Here is a 20,447-nt window from a genome sequence, read left to right on the forward strand (position 1 = left end):
TTTGTGACACTGATGCAGTTTTGGTTGTTGCTGAGATTTTTTCTAATAAATGCGATTCAACATTTGAGTTATTGTTTTGTATTAAGTTCTTATTTAGTCTTTTCACCTTAATTGTGGAGATCTCTAATATCCTTAGTAGGAGGCCATTTATGTTCATCTTATGAGTCCACCATTCATTAAATTTGTTTTTTAATATTTTTTGTATGTCTGTATAAAATGTCCTGATACATGCACACAATTCATGTTAAGTGCATCTGTTGCTACTAAATAAAGATACAGTGGGGCAAAAAAGTATTTAGTCAGTCAGCAATAGTGCAAGTTCCACCACTTAAAAAGATGAGAGGTGTCTGTAATTTACATCATAGGTAGACCTCAACTATGGGAGACAAACTGAGAAAAAAAAATCCAGAAAATCACATTGTCTGTTTTTTTTAACATTTTATTTGCATATTATGGTGGAAAATAAGTATTTGGTCAGAAACAAAATTTCATCTCAATACTTTGTAATATATCCTTTGTTGGCAATGACAGAGGTCAAACGTTTTCTGTAAGTCTTCACAAGGTTGCCACACACTGTTGTTGGTATGTTGGCCCATTCCTCCATGCAGATCTCCTCTAGAGCAGTGATGTTTTTGGCTTTTCGCTTGGCAACATGGACTTTCAACTCCCTCCAAAGGTTTTCTATAGGGTTGAGATCTGGAGACTGGCTAGGCCACTCCAGGACCTTGAAATGCTTCTTACGAAGCCACTCCTTCGTTGCCCTGGCGGTGTGCTTTGGATCATTGTCATGTTGAAAGACCCAGCCACGTTTCATCTTCAATGCCCTTGCTGATGGAAGGAGGTTTGCACTCAAAATCTCACGATACATGGCCCCATTCATTCTTTCATGTACCCGGATCAGTCGTCCTGGCCCCTTTGCAGAGAAACAGCCCCAAAGCATGATGTTTCCACCACCATGCTTTACAGTAGGTATGGTGTTTGATGGATGCAACTCAGTATTCTTTTTCCTCCAAACACGACAAGTTGTGTTTCTACCAAACAGTTCCAGTTTGGTTTCATCAGACCATAGGACATTCTCCCAAAACTCCTCTGGATCATCCAAATGCTCTCTAGCAAACTTCAGACGGGCCCGGACATGTACTGGCTTAAGCAGTGGGACACGTCTGGCACTGCAGGATCTGAGTCCATGGTGGTGTAGTGTGTTACTTATGGTAGGCCTTGTTACATTAGTCCCAGCTCTCTGCAGTTCATTCACTAGGTCCCCCCGCGTGGTTCTGGGATTTTTGCTCACCGTTCTTGTGATCATTCTGACCCCACGGGGTGGGATTTTGCGTGGAGCCCCAGATCGAGGGAGATTATCAGTGGTCTTGTATGTCTTCCATTTTCTAATTATTGCTCCCACTGTTGATTTCTTCACTCCAAGCTGGTTGGCTATTGCAGATTCAGTCTTCCCAGCCTGGTGCAGGGCTACAATTTTGTTTCTGGTGTCCTTTGACAGCTCTTTGGTCTTCACCATAGTGGAGTTTGGAGTCAGACTGTTTGAGGGTGTGCACAGGTGTCTTTTTATACTGATAACAAGTTTAAACAGGTGCCATTACTACAGGTAATGAGTGGAGGAAAGAGGAGACTCTTAAAGAAGAAGTTACAGGTCTGTGAGAGCCAGAAATCTTGATTGTTTGTTTCTGACCAAATACTTATTTCCCACCATAATATGCAAATAAATTGTTAAAAAAACAGACTGTGATTTTCTGGATTTTTTTTTCTCAGTTTGTCTCCCATAGTTGAGGTCTACCTATGATGTAAATTACAGACGCCTCTCATCTTTTTAAGTGGTGGAACTTGCACTATTGCTGACTGACTAAATACTTTTTTGCCCCACTGTATATATCTTATACTATATTATCTTGTCTGGATCTTCATGGTTTTATCTAGAGTTCTGGTGGTTGGCTTCTCCCAAGGACAGAGCAGAGCACGCACGCACACACGCACGCACACACTGGAAGCGTGCAGGGACAGAGCAGAGCATGCACTGGAAGCATATAGGGACTGAGCAGAGCACACACACACTGGAAGCATACAGGGACATAGCCGAGCACGCACTGCAAGCATACAGGGACTGAGCAGAGCACGCACACACTGGAAGCGTACAGGGACCTGACGTGCAGAAACCTTAGTGTACCTGGAAGGCACAATAACAATCAGGCGCTTCCTCTAGCAGGAAGCGACCTGATATGCCAGAAGGCCACTGCCCAGACATGACAGCGCTTCCGGGTCAGTACAACCCAGCTTCATAAAGAAACCGGGCATGCGCACGACTGCGACCTAAGCGGCCTAGCGCGCATGCACAGGGAACAGGATCCCCAGCGCGGCTGAGGACCCAGAAGAGGAGGCGGGACACGGCGAGGGACCCAGAAAGCAAGGTGAGTATCTGCATGCGCCGTAATACATACGCATTCACTCACATCACCGTAAGGCCGGCAGAACCCCTCCAACTTAATATTGGCATAATGGATGGTGCTATCCATGCCATGGTTCATCTCTATAGAAAGATAAAATTGCGATAAGAAACAACATCTATGATCTAAAATTTTAGCATACCTAGCACATCCCACAAACTAGCCCCCATATGAGCTCACCAAGAGGAAGTATAAGGATGTAACCTTGATCTAATAAAAAGCAGAATTTGGGTGTCTGTCTTGTTCATTCTGGAAGACATAGTACGCTGTGAGAGTTGTACATTTTCCCAATTGGAGTACTTTCAAAATCAACACCACTTCCGCAACATCAGTGTTACCAAAAAGAGAAAAAAGGTAGCGTGTATAAGGAAGCATCACCAAAATCAGTATAGCAAAAAGGTATATATAAATTTATTGAAACATATCAAAAGGCAAACAACCAATTAAAAACAATAAAAAACCATAAAACAACCATAGGGGGCCTTGTAGGTGCTCCCCAAAGAAAGCACCTACTTCCACTTAATGTACCGGAAATATATTATGGTAAACTACACTGAACAACTGAAGTCATTAAGTGCTGGACAGGATGGTCTTGCATATAAATCTAAAAAGACTCAAAAGGATGCAATACGCCCGAATGGGCAAATGCAATATATGCACAAAATATATAATATCAGAGACAAATAAAGTTTAAATAGGATAAAAAACTGCAGGCTGACAAATGATAAAGAATGTGATAGTACACAAACCCAAAACTCTCCCTAAAAATAGTTCAATGAGGAAGGACAAATTAGTCCAAAATCAAAGACTTTCCACTGAGGAAGCTGTGTGGCGATACGCGTGGGGTGTCTCCCCTCCTCCACTACCATGACCATGTGACTCTCTTATTTCAGGATCTAACAAGTTCTCTGCAGTCCCATTCCTCCCTCTCTCTTTTTTGATTTTGGACTAATTTGTCCTTCCTCATTGAACTATTTTTTAGGAAGAGTTTGGGGTTTTGTGCACTATCACATTCTTTGTCATTTGTCAGCTTGCAGTTTTTTCATCGTGTTTAAACTTTATTTGTCTCTGATACTATATACACTGCTCAAAAAAATAAAGGGAACACTAAAATACCACATCTTAGATATCACTTAATGAAATATTTCAGTTGCAAATCTTTATTCATTACGGTACATAGTGGAATGTGTTGATAACAATAAAACATAAAAATGATCAATGTAAATCAAAATGAATAACCCATGGAGGTCTGGATTTGGAATGATACTCAAAATCAAAGTAAATGAGAAGGTGTGTCCAAACTTTTGGTCTGTACTGTACTTGGAGTTATATTCTGTTTTTTAAATGTTCCCTTTATTTTTTTGAGCAGTGTATTTTGTGCATATATTGTATTTGCCCATTCGGGCATATTGCATTCTGATGAGTCGTTTTAGATTTATATGCAAGATCATCCTGTACAGCAGTTAATGACTTCAGCTTTTCAGTGTAGTTTACCATAATATACTTACTGTACATTTAGCGGAGGTAGGTGCTTTCCTTGGGGGGCACCAACAAGGCCTCCTATGGTTGTTAACGTTATATTTTTTTATTGCTTTTAATTGTTTGGTTGTTTGCCTTTTGTTGATATGTTTCAATAAATTTATATATACATTTTGCTATACTAATTTTGGTGATCCTTCCTTATACACACTACCTTTTTTCCTCTTTTTGGTACCATACATGTTTCTAGCATGTAGTCAGTGATACTATAGCTAATTATTAGTATTGCCCTCAGGTCCCCCCCCCCCCTTTTTCCCTCCTGCAACATCAGGTTAAGTAATTTCCTTTTGTTATTCCATTTTATCACATGTAATTGTACGGTATGTACTGTATTGTGTTCTCGATGTTTTGTACCATCATTGTATATTTTTATATACAGTATCTTCCCAGATTAAATGTAATAGCTATGTTCCTCTTGCTCTAAAAACCGCACCTTTGAAGCCATATGCTACCAGTGTCCAATCGTCCTGTATAAACGATTGGTGATGGCAGATAGTTCTTTCTGTTATTGTGGAGTTGGCACTGACCGTACAGGGGTAAAAATATATTCGATGCATCGGATTCAGAGCTATATATACCATACGATCACTGTGAGTTCCTCGATAACTAGCCTAGGAAGCAGCCGCAGCCCCATCCATTACTCCTCAGTCAATTGCGTAATTGTCCTGATGACTGATTGCAGCGGAGTTGCGTCTCCTGACAAGCTGGTGACAGCAGTGGGCTCGGTGACATTCCTGACAAACTGGTAACAGGGGTGGGATCTGCGCGACCCTCCGGCTGTTATCTTTGACAGCTGCCTTTGTGACTTTATTGATTAAAGCACCAAAGTGTGCATCTATTTTATCATTTATAAAAAAAATACATGTAACTCTCTGCAAAACACAGATATCAGAATAATGTATTTCCTTAATGAGTTATAATGCAGAAACTACATGGCAATTAGAGAGGAATGACAAATTCATAGACTGTATAAAAGAGCTGCCTTTAATTGAAACATAATACATGCCCTGTCTTTTCAACAAAAATGCATAAATCAATAGTACAAGTGAGTATAACTAACTTTCTAATATCTTATTAGAGAAAAAATTGTTTTTCTCCAACTACAAGTAACTTCTTTTAACCTCTATCTCATTCCCTGCTCATAACTCATAAACATAAATTTGCCCTAAAAATACCAAAATCTATCATGGGAGCCAAAGGAGTTTTTGCTAACTGATGGATCAGATTACACACAGACCATAAAACTCTATGGTAAATTGAGAGGGAAGACAGCTGCAAGACTGAGAAAGACAAGCCCATAAACAGATGCTGCCTGTTTTCTCACCTCAGAGCTGGATTTACAGCTATACTGCTCAGTGATATCAGAGCAAATAAAAAATATCACATCATCAAGTATCTAACCACTAGTTTATAGGAAATTGATACTTAGGGACATACCGTATATACTCGAGTATAAGCTGACCCGAGTATAAGCCGACCCCCCTAATTTTGCCACAAAAAACTGGGAAAACTTATTGACTCGAGTATAAGCCTAGGGTGGAAAATGCAGCAGCTACCGGTGAATTTCAAAAATAAAAATAGATGCTCCATACCGTTCATTATGGCCCCATAGCTGCCATATAGTGCTCTGCACCGTTCATTCTTGCCCCATAGCTCTGCCATATAGTGCTCTGCACCGTTCATTTTTGCCCCATAGATGCTCCATATAGTGCTCTGCACCGTTCATTCTTGCCCCATAGCTGTGCCATATAGTGCTCTGCTCTGTTCATTCTTGCCCCATAGCTGTGCCATATAGTGCTCTGCACCGTCCATTCTTGCCCCATAGCTGTGCCATATAGTGCTCTGCTCCGTTCATTCTTGCCCCATAGCTGTGCCATATAGTGCTCTGCACCGTTCATTCTTGCCCCATAGCTGTGCCATATAGTGCTCTGCACCATTCATTATTGTCCCATAGCTGTGCCATATAGTGCTCTGCACCGTTCATTATTGCCCCATAGCTCTGCCATATAGTGCTCTGCACCGTTCATTATTGCCCCATAGCTGTGCCATATAGTGCTCTGCACCGTTCATTATTGCCCCATAGCTGTGCCATATAGTGCTCTGCACCGTTCATTATTGCCCCATAGCTCTGCCATATAGTGCTCTGCACCGTTCATTATTGCCCCATATCTGTGCCATATAGTGCTCTGCACCGTTCATTATTGCCCCATAGCTCTGCCATATAGTGCTCTGCACCGTTCATTACTGCCTCATATATGCTCCTAATAAAGCTCTGCCATTGCTGCTGCTGCAATAATAAAAAAAAAAAAGCCATATATCACCTCTCTTGATTGCAGCTCCCGGCGTCTCGTTCCGGCTTCTCGTCCCGGCGTCTCTCCGCACTGAGTGATCAGGCAGAGGGCGCCGCGCACACTATATGCGTCATCGCGCCCTCTGACCTGAACAGTCAGAGCGCAGAGACGCCGGGAAGACAGAGCAGCGCCGGGAAGATGGAGCGACGCCCGGCATGTGGAACAGGGACAGGTGAATATAAAATACTCACCTAGTCCTGCCGCTCCTGATGCTGAACCTGCCTGTCACACTGTCTCCGGGTGCCGCAGCTCTTCCTGTCAGCGGTCACTGGCACCGCTCAGAGGAATGAATATGTGGCTCCACCCCTATGGGAGTGGAGTCCATATTCATAGGTTTAATGAGCGGTCCCACGTGACCGCTGAACAGGGGAAGAGCTGCGGCACCCGGAGACAGTGTGACAGGCAGGGGCAGCGTCAGGAGTGCCGGGACTAGGTAAGTATGCCTCAGCGCCCTCTCCCCCTCACCCGCCGACCCTGCCGCCCACCGTAACTCGAGTATAAGCCGAGAGGGGCACTTTCAGCCCAAAAATTTGGGCTGAAAATCTCGGCTTATACTCGAGTATATATGGTATTTTGCACAGAATAAAACTGGCAACTAGTGATGAGCGAGTGTACTCGTTGCTCGGGTTTTCCGGAGCACGCTCGGGTGTCCTCCGAGTATTTGTAACTGCTCGGAGATTTAGTTTTCGTTGCTTCAGCTGCATGATTTATGGCTGCTAGACGGCTTGAATACATGTGGGGATTCCCTAGCAACCAGGCAACCCCCACATGTACTCAGGCTGGCTAGCAGCCGTAAATCATGCAGGTGAGGCAACGAAAACTAAATCTCCGAGCAGTTGCAAATATTCGGAGACCACCCGAGCGTGCGCTGGAAAACCCGAGCAACGAGTACACTCACTCATCACTACTGACAACATATGCAGGATGAATAAAAGAATAGTGAAATTACTTATGTGCACACATACACGCACAACAGTTTATTTTCACCCGGTATGACTTACAGGATTTAAACAAGTACTTTACTCGCGGGGACTTTTTTCAATTGCTAAAAGAATTCCAACAATTTGAACAGATTTAGCAGTGTGCATTATTTAATGGACTGCATGATACATTTGACATTTTTTACACATTTGTCAAGGTTAAACATTGGATCCCAAATTCCTGACATTTTGCCACTATAAAATGTGTATTATGATAAATGAGAAGACAAACTGACAACAAACTCAAAGAAATAAATTCACAATTAATATCACAGCATATCACTTACAATCATGAAGACTATAATTTAATTATTTACATTTGCTACATTGATTCACAATGAATGGATCAATTTTCCTCTTTGCCGGTTGGAAGGTGCCATGGCTAATAACATTTTTGCCGGGGCGTATACTGCAGGTTTGAACAGAAAAATATGTTGTGTGTCTAATCCTGCAAAGAGAAACCTGTTTAATAACTCACCTCATTTCACAGTTTATTCAAAGCTTTCTAAATATTAATCTATTGTAAGTGCAAAGGATGCACACGTCACATATACCAAGGCACAGGTCACATCTTTGGCATAAGAGTGACACATTGGGGAAATTGTTCTCATATTTAGTTAAAGGGAAAAATGGTTTTGCAATTAATTTGGTTGCTGTAGAAATGAGACGATCAGGCATAATTCAAATTCACCTGTTCACACAGAATTTCCTAGAATATTCAATTTCCGGTTATTCTCTGTGAATCGAATGTCCCTTACTAGGCTCTAGGGTTTCTCCAGACCCAAGAGCATAATACTTGTAAAAATAACAAAAATGATCCTTTTTAATGGTTAAGCAAGTCCTCTTCTCTTTCACAACCAATGCATAGAAAGAGAAGGGGCTGGCTTAGCTATAGAAATGACCAGTCAGCCAGCTCCCATTAACTCAGGTCATACCTTTTAAATCATTTATCTATTCTAAACATTTGGAGATGTGTTATCAGAAAAGGTCTGATTGCTGTAAAAAATAATTAGTACAGAATGTTGGATAGGTGATGTCTAAAAGCAAACATTTACATGTCTTCTAACTTAACGGATTATTTTGAAGATTTTTCATTTTTTCCCGTCTATAGCAAAAAAGGAGTATTCACTTTAGCTAGAGTTCAACAACGAATAATCTTCTGTTCCAGGATTTAAACTTTTGACGTTTGGAGGGCACTGAATTCTTCAAAATGAATTCCCAGAGATGTTGTAATTTTCATTACGGCGCCGTTTGCGGTTTCATCTTCTATGAGTCTGACGAGTCCTTCTGCAATTAGTGCTGGACTGTAACAAAAAATAATTCAAATACTTAGATTACATTTTATAGGTAAATGAAGCTCCGAATGGTGATGTCATTGGGGGCATGGCCTGTGATCTTTGTCAAATTATTGTCTTGCAATCTGTACAGCGAGGGGGTATATGAAAATATCAAAACCCATAGAGCCAGTGCAGGCTCCAAAGTAAGTTAATAAGCTTGTGACTTTGACCAGAGAGACGGTGGTGGGCATTCCAGAATTCTAGATCATGACTCATTGCTTCCCTGTAGTACTTTAAGCCTATGTGGTGCTAGTCTCAGCACCTGTAACAGTACAGGAGAGTCTCAAGGACAATTAGGATAGAGAAAAATTGTGGCAGCAATTTATTCATCTTCAGACTACATAGGAGTCTCAGAATGGTGCTTTGTAGTTGGTGAGTGCAGGCACTGAGAGTTGGAGTGAAAGATCTCTGGGACAGACACAGCTCAGACACAGAAGCTTGGGTGCACTGCCTCCGGGGAAATGTAGTTTAGGGGTGCATAGAAACAGTTCAGAGTTTAAACAATAACCGACCACAAGGATAGCTCTAGGGGATTGAAAGGGAGAAGATACAGATTAGATACTAGAAAAAAACTTTTTGACAGTGAGGGTGATCAATGAGTGGAACTGGCTGCCATGAAAGGTGGTGAGTTCTCCATGAAAGGAAGTCTTCAAACAGAGGCTGGACAGACTAAAATGTCTAAAATGATTTAGTGAATCATTCATTGAGCAGGGGGTTGGACATGATGACCTTAAAGGTCCCTTCCAACTCTAACATTCTATAACTATGACTGGAGGGAAACTAAAAAGGGAAACTAAAGTTAACATGGTTTTTGGGGACTCATTACAGAACAGGCCATCCTTTTTTTCAGCTCATAAAACCACTTTAAAACACTGTTTAGTTTAGACTAGTTTACATCATTCAAATATTGGTGGTATATTGTTGGGCGTCTGATCACTGTCACTCCCACTGTGTGCTAAAAATAAGTGGCAGCAGGGTGAGAAAAGTGCTGTACAATTTTGTCTATCTCATCAGCTTGTATTTTCGATGGCAGGTATGTAAGAGGAATATGGGTTAAGGCCTTTGGGCCTTTCATGGTGGTGACTATGACCTTCTAACACAGATTACATCGGCTCTGGTTCAAAACAAAGCTTAAAAGTCACAAACAATGGACCTTAGCTTAGGGGTTATAGTCTATGGCACACAGTTTGGCTGTTTCAATCTTTGGCATCCAAAGTAGCACAATTTATTGAGCTCGGGCACAAGGAATGGCAAAGATTAACTTATACTTTCGTCTTACTTTCTGGTCTGTGTACGGAGTCCGGAATAAGTACCTTGGAAAATTGGTTCTAGTCACTTAGCCATTCTGTATAGTTACTAAAAGGAAATTCCTACTTCTCTCAGGCCCACAGATGCTCCCGAGCATTTTCTAATACCCCACTGTACACAAGTCATATGGAGCTGCTCAAGGCATGGTACAGCATCACCAACCATGATTACTGGAAATATTCCCTGCTCAGATATCAACAAGTATAACAGTATAACATCTGATATTTGTTTTTCTACCTTGAGAAAGGTGCCAGAACGCTGCAGAAACGAGTTGGTACAATAAAGAACAATTTTGGAACACAAAAGGCTCCTCATTTACCACAGTGCATGTGGTTCAGCGTGACATTGTCCCCTCATACTATTACTCATCTGGAAGAAGTCTTTCTCAAGGGGCGCAGCAGCAGTTACATGCTTCTATAGGTGTTTTTCCTACACACACCACCCGGTGAGGGCATACTCCAATCTTTCACTCTATGTGTGCGCTGCTTTGTCCCCCAAATAGTTTTACATGCAAACACTGGCTCTACCAGCACTGTTGCTACTTTGTTCTAGTACATTGGTCAGACAGGCAGTAATGAGACATTGGTGCCATGTTCTAGTTGTCCTATTTTGCAAAATGAAATTATAGCAAGAGATGACATAGACGATATTGAAATTATTCGAGCTGGATTGGATTATCGGTGGCGTGGTTCCAGTATTTTCATGAACTATAATATATTTCAGTGACTTTTTGCTTCATATCTGTGTAAAAGAGGCAAACACTCTACAGGGTGTACATATGCTGTGCAGGATACTCCCTAAAGGCAAAGCTCAAGAATAAGATAGTATTCTTTACAGCACACATAATTGAAGGAAGGATGAGATAAAGTTAGATAAAGAATAATGTGTAAACTTTGCATTCAAAGGGGACTTGTTTTTAAAGAAAATGTGAAGAAAAATAAATTTGAACATTTCATTATGCGTCTGCTCATTCTCCCACTGTGTGAACTTTTATATGTAAAAAAAAAATAAGCACACATGTAATAACTCTTCAGGTTTTAAAATAGACTTCCCTCGAGTTTATAACCAACAACAAATCAAGTATAAAAGAGGCCCAAGGGAGGAAACGGCAATTGTTGTATGTGCCAAATAATGCTAAACAATATTCACTATTGCTGCACAAAGCTTGCCAAGTATACAATAAATAATGATTAATATACCATACATCCAGCAAACCATGCGGATACTGTGAAGAAACATAACCCTGCCGCTTGCAGTATGAAATATGCCCAGGTTAAGTGTTTAGAAGACTAAAGTGCTGTCATCAATATATTATTCTGCTGTTATAAAGGCATCCCGCTTATTAAATTATTCCACTGTGTACTATTAGCATATTAATAGCTTTTTTTTTTACCAAATCCAGTATAATTTATTTATTCCTGTGTATTCATGTTTCATACATGACAAATAAGGATACATTCAGTGGAGGAAAGAAGTATTTGATCCCTTGCTGATTTTTTAAGTTTGCCCACTGACAAAGACATGACGAGTCTATAATTTTAAGGGTAGGTTAATTTTAATATTGAGAGATAGAATATCAAAAACAAAATCCAAAAAATCACATTGTATAAATTATATAAATGTATTTGCATTTTTCAGTGAGATATAAGTATTTGATCCCTCTGGTAAACAACACTTAATACTTGGTGTCAAAACCTTTGTTGGCAAGCACAGCAGTCAGACTTTTTTTGTAGTTGATGATGAGGTTTGCGCACATGTCAGAAGGAATTTTGGTCCACTCCACTTCATCTTTAAATCATTAAGATTTTGAGGCAGTAGCTTAGCTTGGCAAGTTGGAGTGTTATGTGTCGAGTTTCCGCCGCTGTGCAAATCTTGAACCATCCCCGCTGCGGTCTCCCACTCTCCTTCGGCCGCAGTGGAGCCTGCTCAGCAGAGACATCTGTCCCAGCATCTGTCTCAAGCTGATACTGTGCGGCTGGTTACTACTGTCCTTCCAGGCTCAGCCATTGTAACCAGTACTGATCAGCGACGAGCAGGCATCCCTGGGACTAAGTCCTGCTTTTCTTCTTCTGAGCATGCCCAAAGAACGACCTGTCCTGTAGCAGCTCCAATTGGACCACTAGGAAGGTCCTGGAGAGCTTTCGCTATAAAAGGTTTGCATGGCCGCACAGCCATGCGCTAGTATAAATTTATTGTGTGTGTGTATGCCTGTCGATGGATGAAAACTTCGAATCATTCCCATCCCTAGTGTTGTTGACTGTTCACGAATGATGGAAGCTACCTAGCGCCTGACAGAGCTATCCGCACAGCTAGCACACGATACAGCGTCTGATAGCAGTGACTTCCAGTGCGGTGCCGTGCGCTAATAGAGCACTTTCCTGGCCCAAGTCTGGGTGGTTAGTGGCATCCGCCAGAGCGGCACTTCACGCACTCTTGTGCAGTAAATTATTAGTTCTTTAAATCTCTGAGACCCCAGTAGCGGTGTCGAGCGCAAGAGGTCTAGAGGAACGCTTTCCCTGAGTCTTGGGACAGAGTTCTGTGACTCTATTCTTGCGTTCTTTGTACAGTACCGCATCCCTGTGAGGCAACAGGGTTTGATTCCTTCATACCGGGTGAAGCTAACCCGTGTGTGCATCCACATTATACCGCCATACAGTCCATCATTACTCAGCAGCAGCTTCCATCTCTGCACGGTGGATCCCGGGCTGCAAACGCACCTTATAACATCCTTATAATTATTTGGTGCGTTTCGCTAGCCCTAACATGGAGCTTCATCTTCCTCCATAAGTTTTCTATGGGAGTAAGGTCTGGAGACTGGCTAGGCCACTCTGATCTTAATGTACTTCTTTTTGAGCCACTCCTTTGTTTCCTTGGCTGAATGTTTTGGGTCATGGCCTTGCAGGAAGACCCAGCAATGACCCATTTTTAATGTCTTGGGGGAGGGAAGGAGGTTGTCATTCAGGATTTTATGGTACCTGGCTCCATCCATTCTCCCATTGATGCGGTGAAGTAGTCATGTGCCCTTAGCAGAGAACACCCCCAAAACATAATGTTTCCACCTCCATGCTTGACAGTGGGGACGCTGTTCTTTGGGTCATAGGCAGCATTTCTCTTCCTCCAAACACAGCGAGTTGAGTTAGTGCCAAAGCCTTCAATTTTTGTCTCATCTGACCACAGCACCTTCTCCCAGTCACTCACAGAATCATCCAGGTGTTCATTGGCAAACTTCAGATGGGCCTGCACATGTGCATTCTTGAGCAGGGGGACCTTGCGGGCACTTCAGGATTTTAGACCTTTACGGCGTAATGTGTTACCAATGGTTTTCTTGGTGACTGTGGTCCCAGCTGCCTTGAGTGCATTAACAAGTTCCCCCCGTGATGGTTTAGGCTGATCTCACATCTTCCTCATGATCAGCGATACCCGACGAGGTGAGATTTTGCAAGGTGCCCCAGACCGATGCCGATTGACAGTCATTTTGTATTTTTTTTTCTTCATTTTCTTACTATTGCACCAACAGTTGTCTACTTCTTACCCAGCGTCTTACTTATGGTTTTGTAGCCCATTCCAGCTTTGTGCAGGTCTATTATCTTGTCCCTGACATCCTTATAAAGCTCTTTGGTCTTGCCCATGTTGTAGAGGTTAGAGTCTGAAAGATTGAGTCTGTGGACAGTAGTCTTTTATAAAGGTGACTATGTATGATAGCAGTCTTTGATGCAGGTAACGAGTTGTTTAGGAGCATCTAACTGTTCTGTAGGAGCTAGAACTCTTAATGGTTTGTTATTTCTCACTGCAAAATGCAAATACATTTATACAGTATAATTTACACAATGTTATTTTCTGGATTTTATTTTTGATTTTCCATCTCTCAGTGTTAAAATTAGCCTAAACTTAAAATGATAGACTGTTCATGTCTTTGTGAGTGGGCAAACTTACAAAATCAGCACGGAATCAAATACTTATTTCCCCCACTATATAACATGATTAATTAGGGAACCTGTTAGAAACACTATCCTAAACAATAAGAAGTAGTGTGGGATAGGCAGGATAAACAAAATTATGAAATATACCTTTTCCTGCACCATCCACAGTTCTATTGCTCCTTAATTTAATTTTCATTGAAATGCAGATTAGATTTGCAAGTGCAAATGCAAGTACATATATCAGTGCACACACAGACTATGGCTCCTCTTCACTTCTCCATGTAGCTGTTTCCCTGGCTTTGTTAGTTTTTTAACCCCTTTACCCCCAAAGGGTGGTTTACACGTTAATGACTGGGCCAATTTTTACAATTCTGACCACTGTTTCTTTATGAGGTTATAACCCAGGAACGCTTCAAGGGATCCTGGTGATTCTGACATTGTTTTCTTGTGACATATTTTACTTCATGATAGTGGTAAAATTTCTTTGATATAACTTGCATTTGTGAAAAAAATGGAAATTTGGTGAAAATTTCGCAATTTTCCAACTTTGAATTTTCATGCCCTTAAATCAAACAGATACGTCACACAGAATACATAATAAGTAACATTTTCCACATGTCTACTTTACATCAGCACAATTTTGGAACCAACATTTTTTTTGTTAGGGAGTTATAAGGGTTAAAATTGCCCAGTGATTTTTAATTTTTATACCACCATTTTTTTTAGGGACCACATTACATTTGAAGTCACTTTGAGGGGTTTATATGATACAAAATACCCAAAAGTGACACCATTCTAAAAACTGCACCCCTCAAACAACTCAAACACTAAACCCAACACACCCCTAACCCCAACTCTAACCATAACCACACCCCTAACCCAAACACACCATAACCCCAATCCCAACCCTCACCACAAACCTAACCCCAACACACCCCTAACCCCTACACACCCCTAACCCTAATCGCAACCCTAACCCCAACACACCCTAACTCCAACACACCCCTAACTCCAATCCCAACCATAATCCTAACCACACCCCTAATCCTGACACACCCCTAATGCTAATACCAACCTTAATACCAACCCTAACCCTAATCCCAGCCATAAACGTAATCCAAACCCTAACTCTAGCCCCAACCCTAACGCTAGCCCCAATCCTAATGCTAACTTTAGCCCCAACCTTAACTCTAATTTTAGCCCTAACCCTAACCCTAATGGTAAAATGGAAATAAATATTTTTTAAAAATTGGATTATTTTTCCCTAACTAAGGGAGCTAGCTAAGAGGGTGATAAAGGGGGGTTTGATTTACTATTTATAACGGGTTTTTATACCGGGTTTTTATGTTTGGCAGCTGTCACACGCTAAAAGATGCTTTTTATTGCAAAAAATAGCTTTTGCATTACCACAATTTGAGAGCTATAATTTTTCCATATTTTGGCCCACAGAGTCATGCCAGGTCTTGTTTTTTGCAGGACGAGTTGACGTTTTTAATGGTACCATTTTTAGGCACATGACATTTTTTGATCGCTTTTTATTATGATTTTCGTGAGGCAGAATGAACAAAAACCAGCAATTCACGAATTTCTTTTGGGTGGGTCATTTATACTGTTCCACATGTGGTGAAATTGATAAGTCAGTTTTATTCTTTGTGTCAGTACAATTAGGGTATGTGGACACATTGTGGAATGTTGTGCGGATTTTTCCGCACTGATTTTGGTAAATCCGCACTGCGGATTTACTGCGGAATTACGGCGTTTTTTCTGCGGTTTTACACCTGCAGATTCCTATTGAGGAGCAGATGTAAACCGCTGCGGAATCCGCACAAAGAATTGACATGCTGCGGAATAAACAACATGGCGTTTCTGCTTCGGTTTTTTCAGCAGCATGTGCACTGTGGATTTTGTTTTCCATAGGTTTACAAGGTGCTGTAAACTCATGGAAAACTGCTGCGAATCTGCAGCGGCCAATCAATCCGCAGAGTGTGCACATAGCCTGACAGCAATACCTCATTTATATAATTTTTTTATGTTTTGGCGCTATTATACAATAAAAACTATTTTATACAAAAAATAATTGTTTTTGCATCACTTTATTCTGAGAGCTATAACTTTTTTATTTTTTCACTGATAGTGCTGTATGGCAGCTCATTTTTTGCGGGACAAGACGATTTTTTCAGCGGTACCATGCTTAGTTATATCTGTCTTTTTGATCACGTGTTATTCCACTTTTTGTTTGGCGGTATGATGATATTTTTGCTTCGTTTTTTATTTATTTTTTTAACGATGTTCACTGAAAAGGTTAACTAGTGGGACAGTTTGATAGGTTGGGTCGTTGCGGACGCGGCAATACTAAATATGTGTACTTTTTTACATTTACATAAAGAAATGTATTTATTGGAACAATATTTTTTTCTTTATTTAGGATTTTTTTAAAAATATTTTTGCACATTTTTTTTAACTTTTTTACTTTGTCCCAGGGATATATTTGTCCCACTATATATTGTCAGATGACAGATCTGACACTTTACACAGCACTGTGTTAGATCAGCGATCTGACAGGCAGTGCTGGAGGCTTGCGCTGCTCTCAGCAGACACTGACAAGCCGCCTCCCTGCAGGACCTGGAAGGACCCAGTGGCCATCTTGGACCAGGGGCCTGCAGGGAGGAGGACAGAGGAAATGCTTGGAATGAAGCGATCAAATCGCGCTGTTCTGAGGCTTCTGAATGCTGCCGGAACCCAGTGATCTTGTTTGATTGCAGTGTTCCAAGGGTTAAAGTACCAGGAGTGGTCCATGACCGCTCCTGGCACATAGTGCCAGATGTCAGCTGTGATAATCAGCCGACACCCGGCGGCAATCGGCCGCGATCCTCCTGTGAGCACGGCGGATTGCATATGATGTACTATCCCATCGAGGGTCAGATAGGCCCGGGTCACCTCGACGGGATAGTACATCTAAGGTCAGAGAGGGGTTAATTGTCACCTCTGCTGTCCACTGTTGATCAAGAAATGGGGTGATTAACCAGTTTGGAGCAGTGAAGTTTCCAAAGACTGCAAGTACACTGGTATGTCAATTGGTGCACTTGTGGACTTAAAGAGAACCTGTCATCAGGAATGTACACCCCAATCTAATGGCATGTATGTAAAGGTGCATTAACCCCTTTGCCCCGAAGCCTATTTTCAACTTCCTGACCAAGCCAATTTTTACAATTCTGACCACTGTCACTTTATGAGGTCATAGCGCTGGAACGCTTCAATGGATCCCACTGATTCCGAGACTCTTTTCTTGTGATACATTGTACTCTATGGTAGTGGTAAAATTTCTTTTACATGACTTTCGTTTATTTGTGAAAAAAATGGAAATTTGGCAAAAAATTTGAAAATTTCACAATTTTCAAACTTTTCATTTTTATTCCCTTAATTCAGAGAGTCATATCGCACAAAATAGTTACCGTAATTAATAACATTTCCCACATGTCTACTTTACATCAGCACAATTTTAGAAAAATCATTTTTTTTTGTTAGGAAGTTATAAGGGTTTCAAAGTTGACCAGCGATTTCTTATTTTTACAACAAAATTTACAAAACCAACTAATTTTTTTTTAGGATCGACCTCACATATAAAGTGAGTTTGAGGGGCGTATATGAAAGAAAATACCCAAAAGTGACACCATTCCAAAAACTGAACCCCTCGAGGTGCTCAAAACCCCATTCAAGAAGTTTATTAACCCATCAGGTGCATCACAGGAATTTTTGGAATGTGGAAGGAAAAAATAAACATTTACTTTTCTTTCACAAACATTTTCCTTGAGACCTATATTTTCTTTCTTTTGCAAGGGTAACAGGAGAAAATGAACCATACAATTTGTTGTGCAATTTCTCCTGAGTGCGCAGATACCGAATATGTGGAGGAAAACAACTGTTTGGGCGCACGGCAGGGCGTGTAAGGGAAGGAGTGTCATTTGACTTTTTGAATGTAACATTTTCTGGAATAATTAGCGGATGCCATGTTGCGTTTAGAGAGCCCCTAACGTGCCTAAACAATGGAAATCTGCAAGTGACACCATTTTGGAAACTAGACCTCTTTGGGAACCAGATGTGTATTGAACACCTTGAATTCCCACGGAAGTGCTTCACAGAAGTTTATAACGTTAAGCTGTGAAAATAAAAAATACAAAATTTTGTTTTTCTAGCTCCAAATTTTGTATTTTCACAAGGGTAACAGAAGAAAATGAACGCCAAAGTTTGTTGTGCAATTTCTAAAGAGTTCACTGCCCATATATTGTCAAAACTACTTTTGAGGCACAGTGCAAAGCTCAGAAGTGAAGAAACACCATATTACAGTGTGCCATGTTACATTGGCAGACCCCCCTCGATGCGAACACAGCAGAAACCCCCTAGGGGGGAAGTCATCTAGGGGTGCAGTGATTATATTGACACCACAGGTTTCTCACAGACTTTTATACCATTGAGCAGTGAAGATAAAATAATTTACATTTTTACCACCAAGATTGTGTTTTAGCCCCAAGTTTTACATTTTCATTCTGGGAAATGGGTAAAAAAGGCACCAAAATTTGTTCCACAATTTCTACTGAATGTGGCAAAACCCCATATGTGGCTGTAAAGTACCACTTAGCCATATGGAGAGACTAGGGAGGGACGGAGCGCAATTTACAGATTTTCCTAGGATAGTTTGATTCCATATAAAGAGCCCATAAGTGACAGAAAAGTAGAATCCCCCCTCAAGTGACCCCATTTTTTAAATTACTACCCTTTTTGGGAATTTATCTACAGATGTAGTGATGATTTTGACTCCATGGGTGTTTTCCAGAAACATGCAGAAGTGGATATTGCCAAGCGAAAATTGCAAATTGCCGTTATAGTGACCAGTACATTATGCCCAGCTCATGCTTCTGGAGACACACATCTGCAAATTAGGCAGGCTCTTATCACTACAGAAATGCCAAACATGTGGGAGCTAAATGTAGTTTAGGCACCCTGGGGCTCAGAAGGGAAGGGGGCATTTGGATTTGGGAGCGGAGAATTTGCCAAATTTCTTTTGGGGGGGCGAGGAGCCATTTCGCTTTTCCAGAGTCTCTGTGCTACCAGTAATGTGCAAGCCCCCTATATTTCGGTTAACAGACGACAGACCTGATTCAAGACTTGCTTTTATGTGGATTAAGTTGAAGCTCTTATTGGGAACATTTTACATAATATTTATCTGGCGCTCTACGCTGATCACTTACATGGGGGTTTCCATCTAAATCTCCGAGTGACGCGACAGATGAAATCCCCGATGGATCCATTCACTGTAATGTGGCAGCAGAGTTATTCTGGACTCGGTCTGGCCTCTGCTCAGCTGTGTCCTTCTTTTCAGAAGTGCACAAAACTGTGGCCGATGCCACTTTTATGCAATCCTAAAAAACGGACATCACTGGATCACTGGTCAGACGGCATCCACAGTGCCTCTATCTGCCTCATTATAGGGAATCTTCCGCTGTTGGTTCTGTCTGAATCACGTATTTCAGAGATTTCCACGGAAACCCCGATGTAAGCGCTCAGCGTAGAGTGCAAGATAAATGTGTGCCATGCCTTATTGCGATCTTTGGGAGGTAGAATGAAAAAAATCAACAGCATGTGAAGAAATGGTTTTATTTATTTTTGACGCCTTTCTTCATGCGGTCTAAGTGATTAGGCATATTTATTCCTCGGGTTGGTGCAATTACAGCTATTCCAGATTTATATCGGGTTTTTATGTTTGACTGCTGTCACACACTAAAAGACACTTTTTATTGTGAAAACTAGTTTTGCATCCCCATATTTTGAGAGCTATAACTTTTCCATATTTCGTCCGACAGAGTCATGTTATGGCTTGCTTTTTGCGGGACGAGCTTATGTTTTTATTTGTACCATTTTCGGGTACCTGACATTTTTTGATTATTTTCTATTCCGATTTTTGGGAGACAGAATGATCAAACGCCAGCAATTAAGGAATTGCTTTTTGCTTTGTTTTTTTTTGTTTTTTTAACCGTTCCGCGTGTGGTGAAATTGGTAAAGCAGTTTTATTCTTTGGGTCAGTACGATTACAGTGATACTCAGTTTATGTAATTTTTGTAATGTTTTGGCGCTTTTACACAATAAAAACTATTTTATAGGAAAAATAATTATTTGTGCATCACTTTATTCTGAGAGCTATAACTTTTTTATTTTTCTGCTGATAGAGCTGTGTGACATTGTCTTTTGCTGGATAAGATGTTGTTTTCAGGTTTACCATTTTTATTTACTTTTTTTTATAGCATTTTATTGCACTTTTTGTTTGGCAGTATGATGATAAAGCATTGTTTTTTTCCTTGTTTTTTATTTATTATTTTACAGGGTTAACTAGTGGGACAGCTTTATAGACTGGGTCGTTACAGACGTGGCGATAATAAATATGTGTACTTTTATTGTTTATTTTTTATTTACATAAATGTATTTATTGGAAAACAATTTTTTTTCTTTATTTGGATATTTTGTTTAAAATATTTTTACACTTTCTAATATTTTTTTTGTTACT

General features: G+C 40.8%; 1 protein-coding gene across 2 annotated transcripts in view; it reads right to left on the reverse strand.

Moving 5' to 3' along the window:
- Positions 1 to 7,415: 7,415 nt before the first annotated feature.
- HPGD (15-hydroxyprostaglandin dehydrogenase) overlaps positions 7,416 to 20,447 on the reverse strand; it is an 84,338-nt gene continuing 71,306 nt past the window's right edge. For both annotated transcript variants that reach the window (XM_069744248.1, XM_069744249.1), the window contains exon 7: positions 7,416 to 8,630. In XM_069744248.1, coding sequence (XP_069600349.1) covers positions 8,498 to 8,630 — 133 coding nt within the window. In that variant the 3' untranslated portion in view covers positions 7,416 to 8,497. The remainder of the gene's footprint in view (positions 8,631 to 20,447) is intronic.

This window comes from Ranitomeya imitator, chromosome 1, assembly GCF_032444005.1.
Source record: "Ranitomeya imitator isolate aRanImi1 chromosome 1, aRanImi1.pri, whole genome shotgun sequence".
Taxonomy (NCBI): Eukaryota; Metazoa; Chordata; class Amphibia; order Anura; family Dendrobatidae; genus Ranitomeya; species Ranitomeya imitator.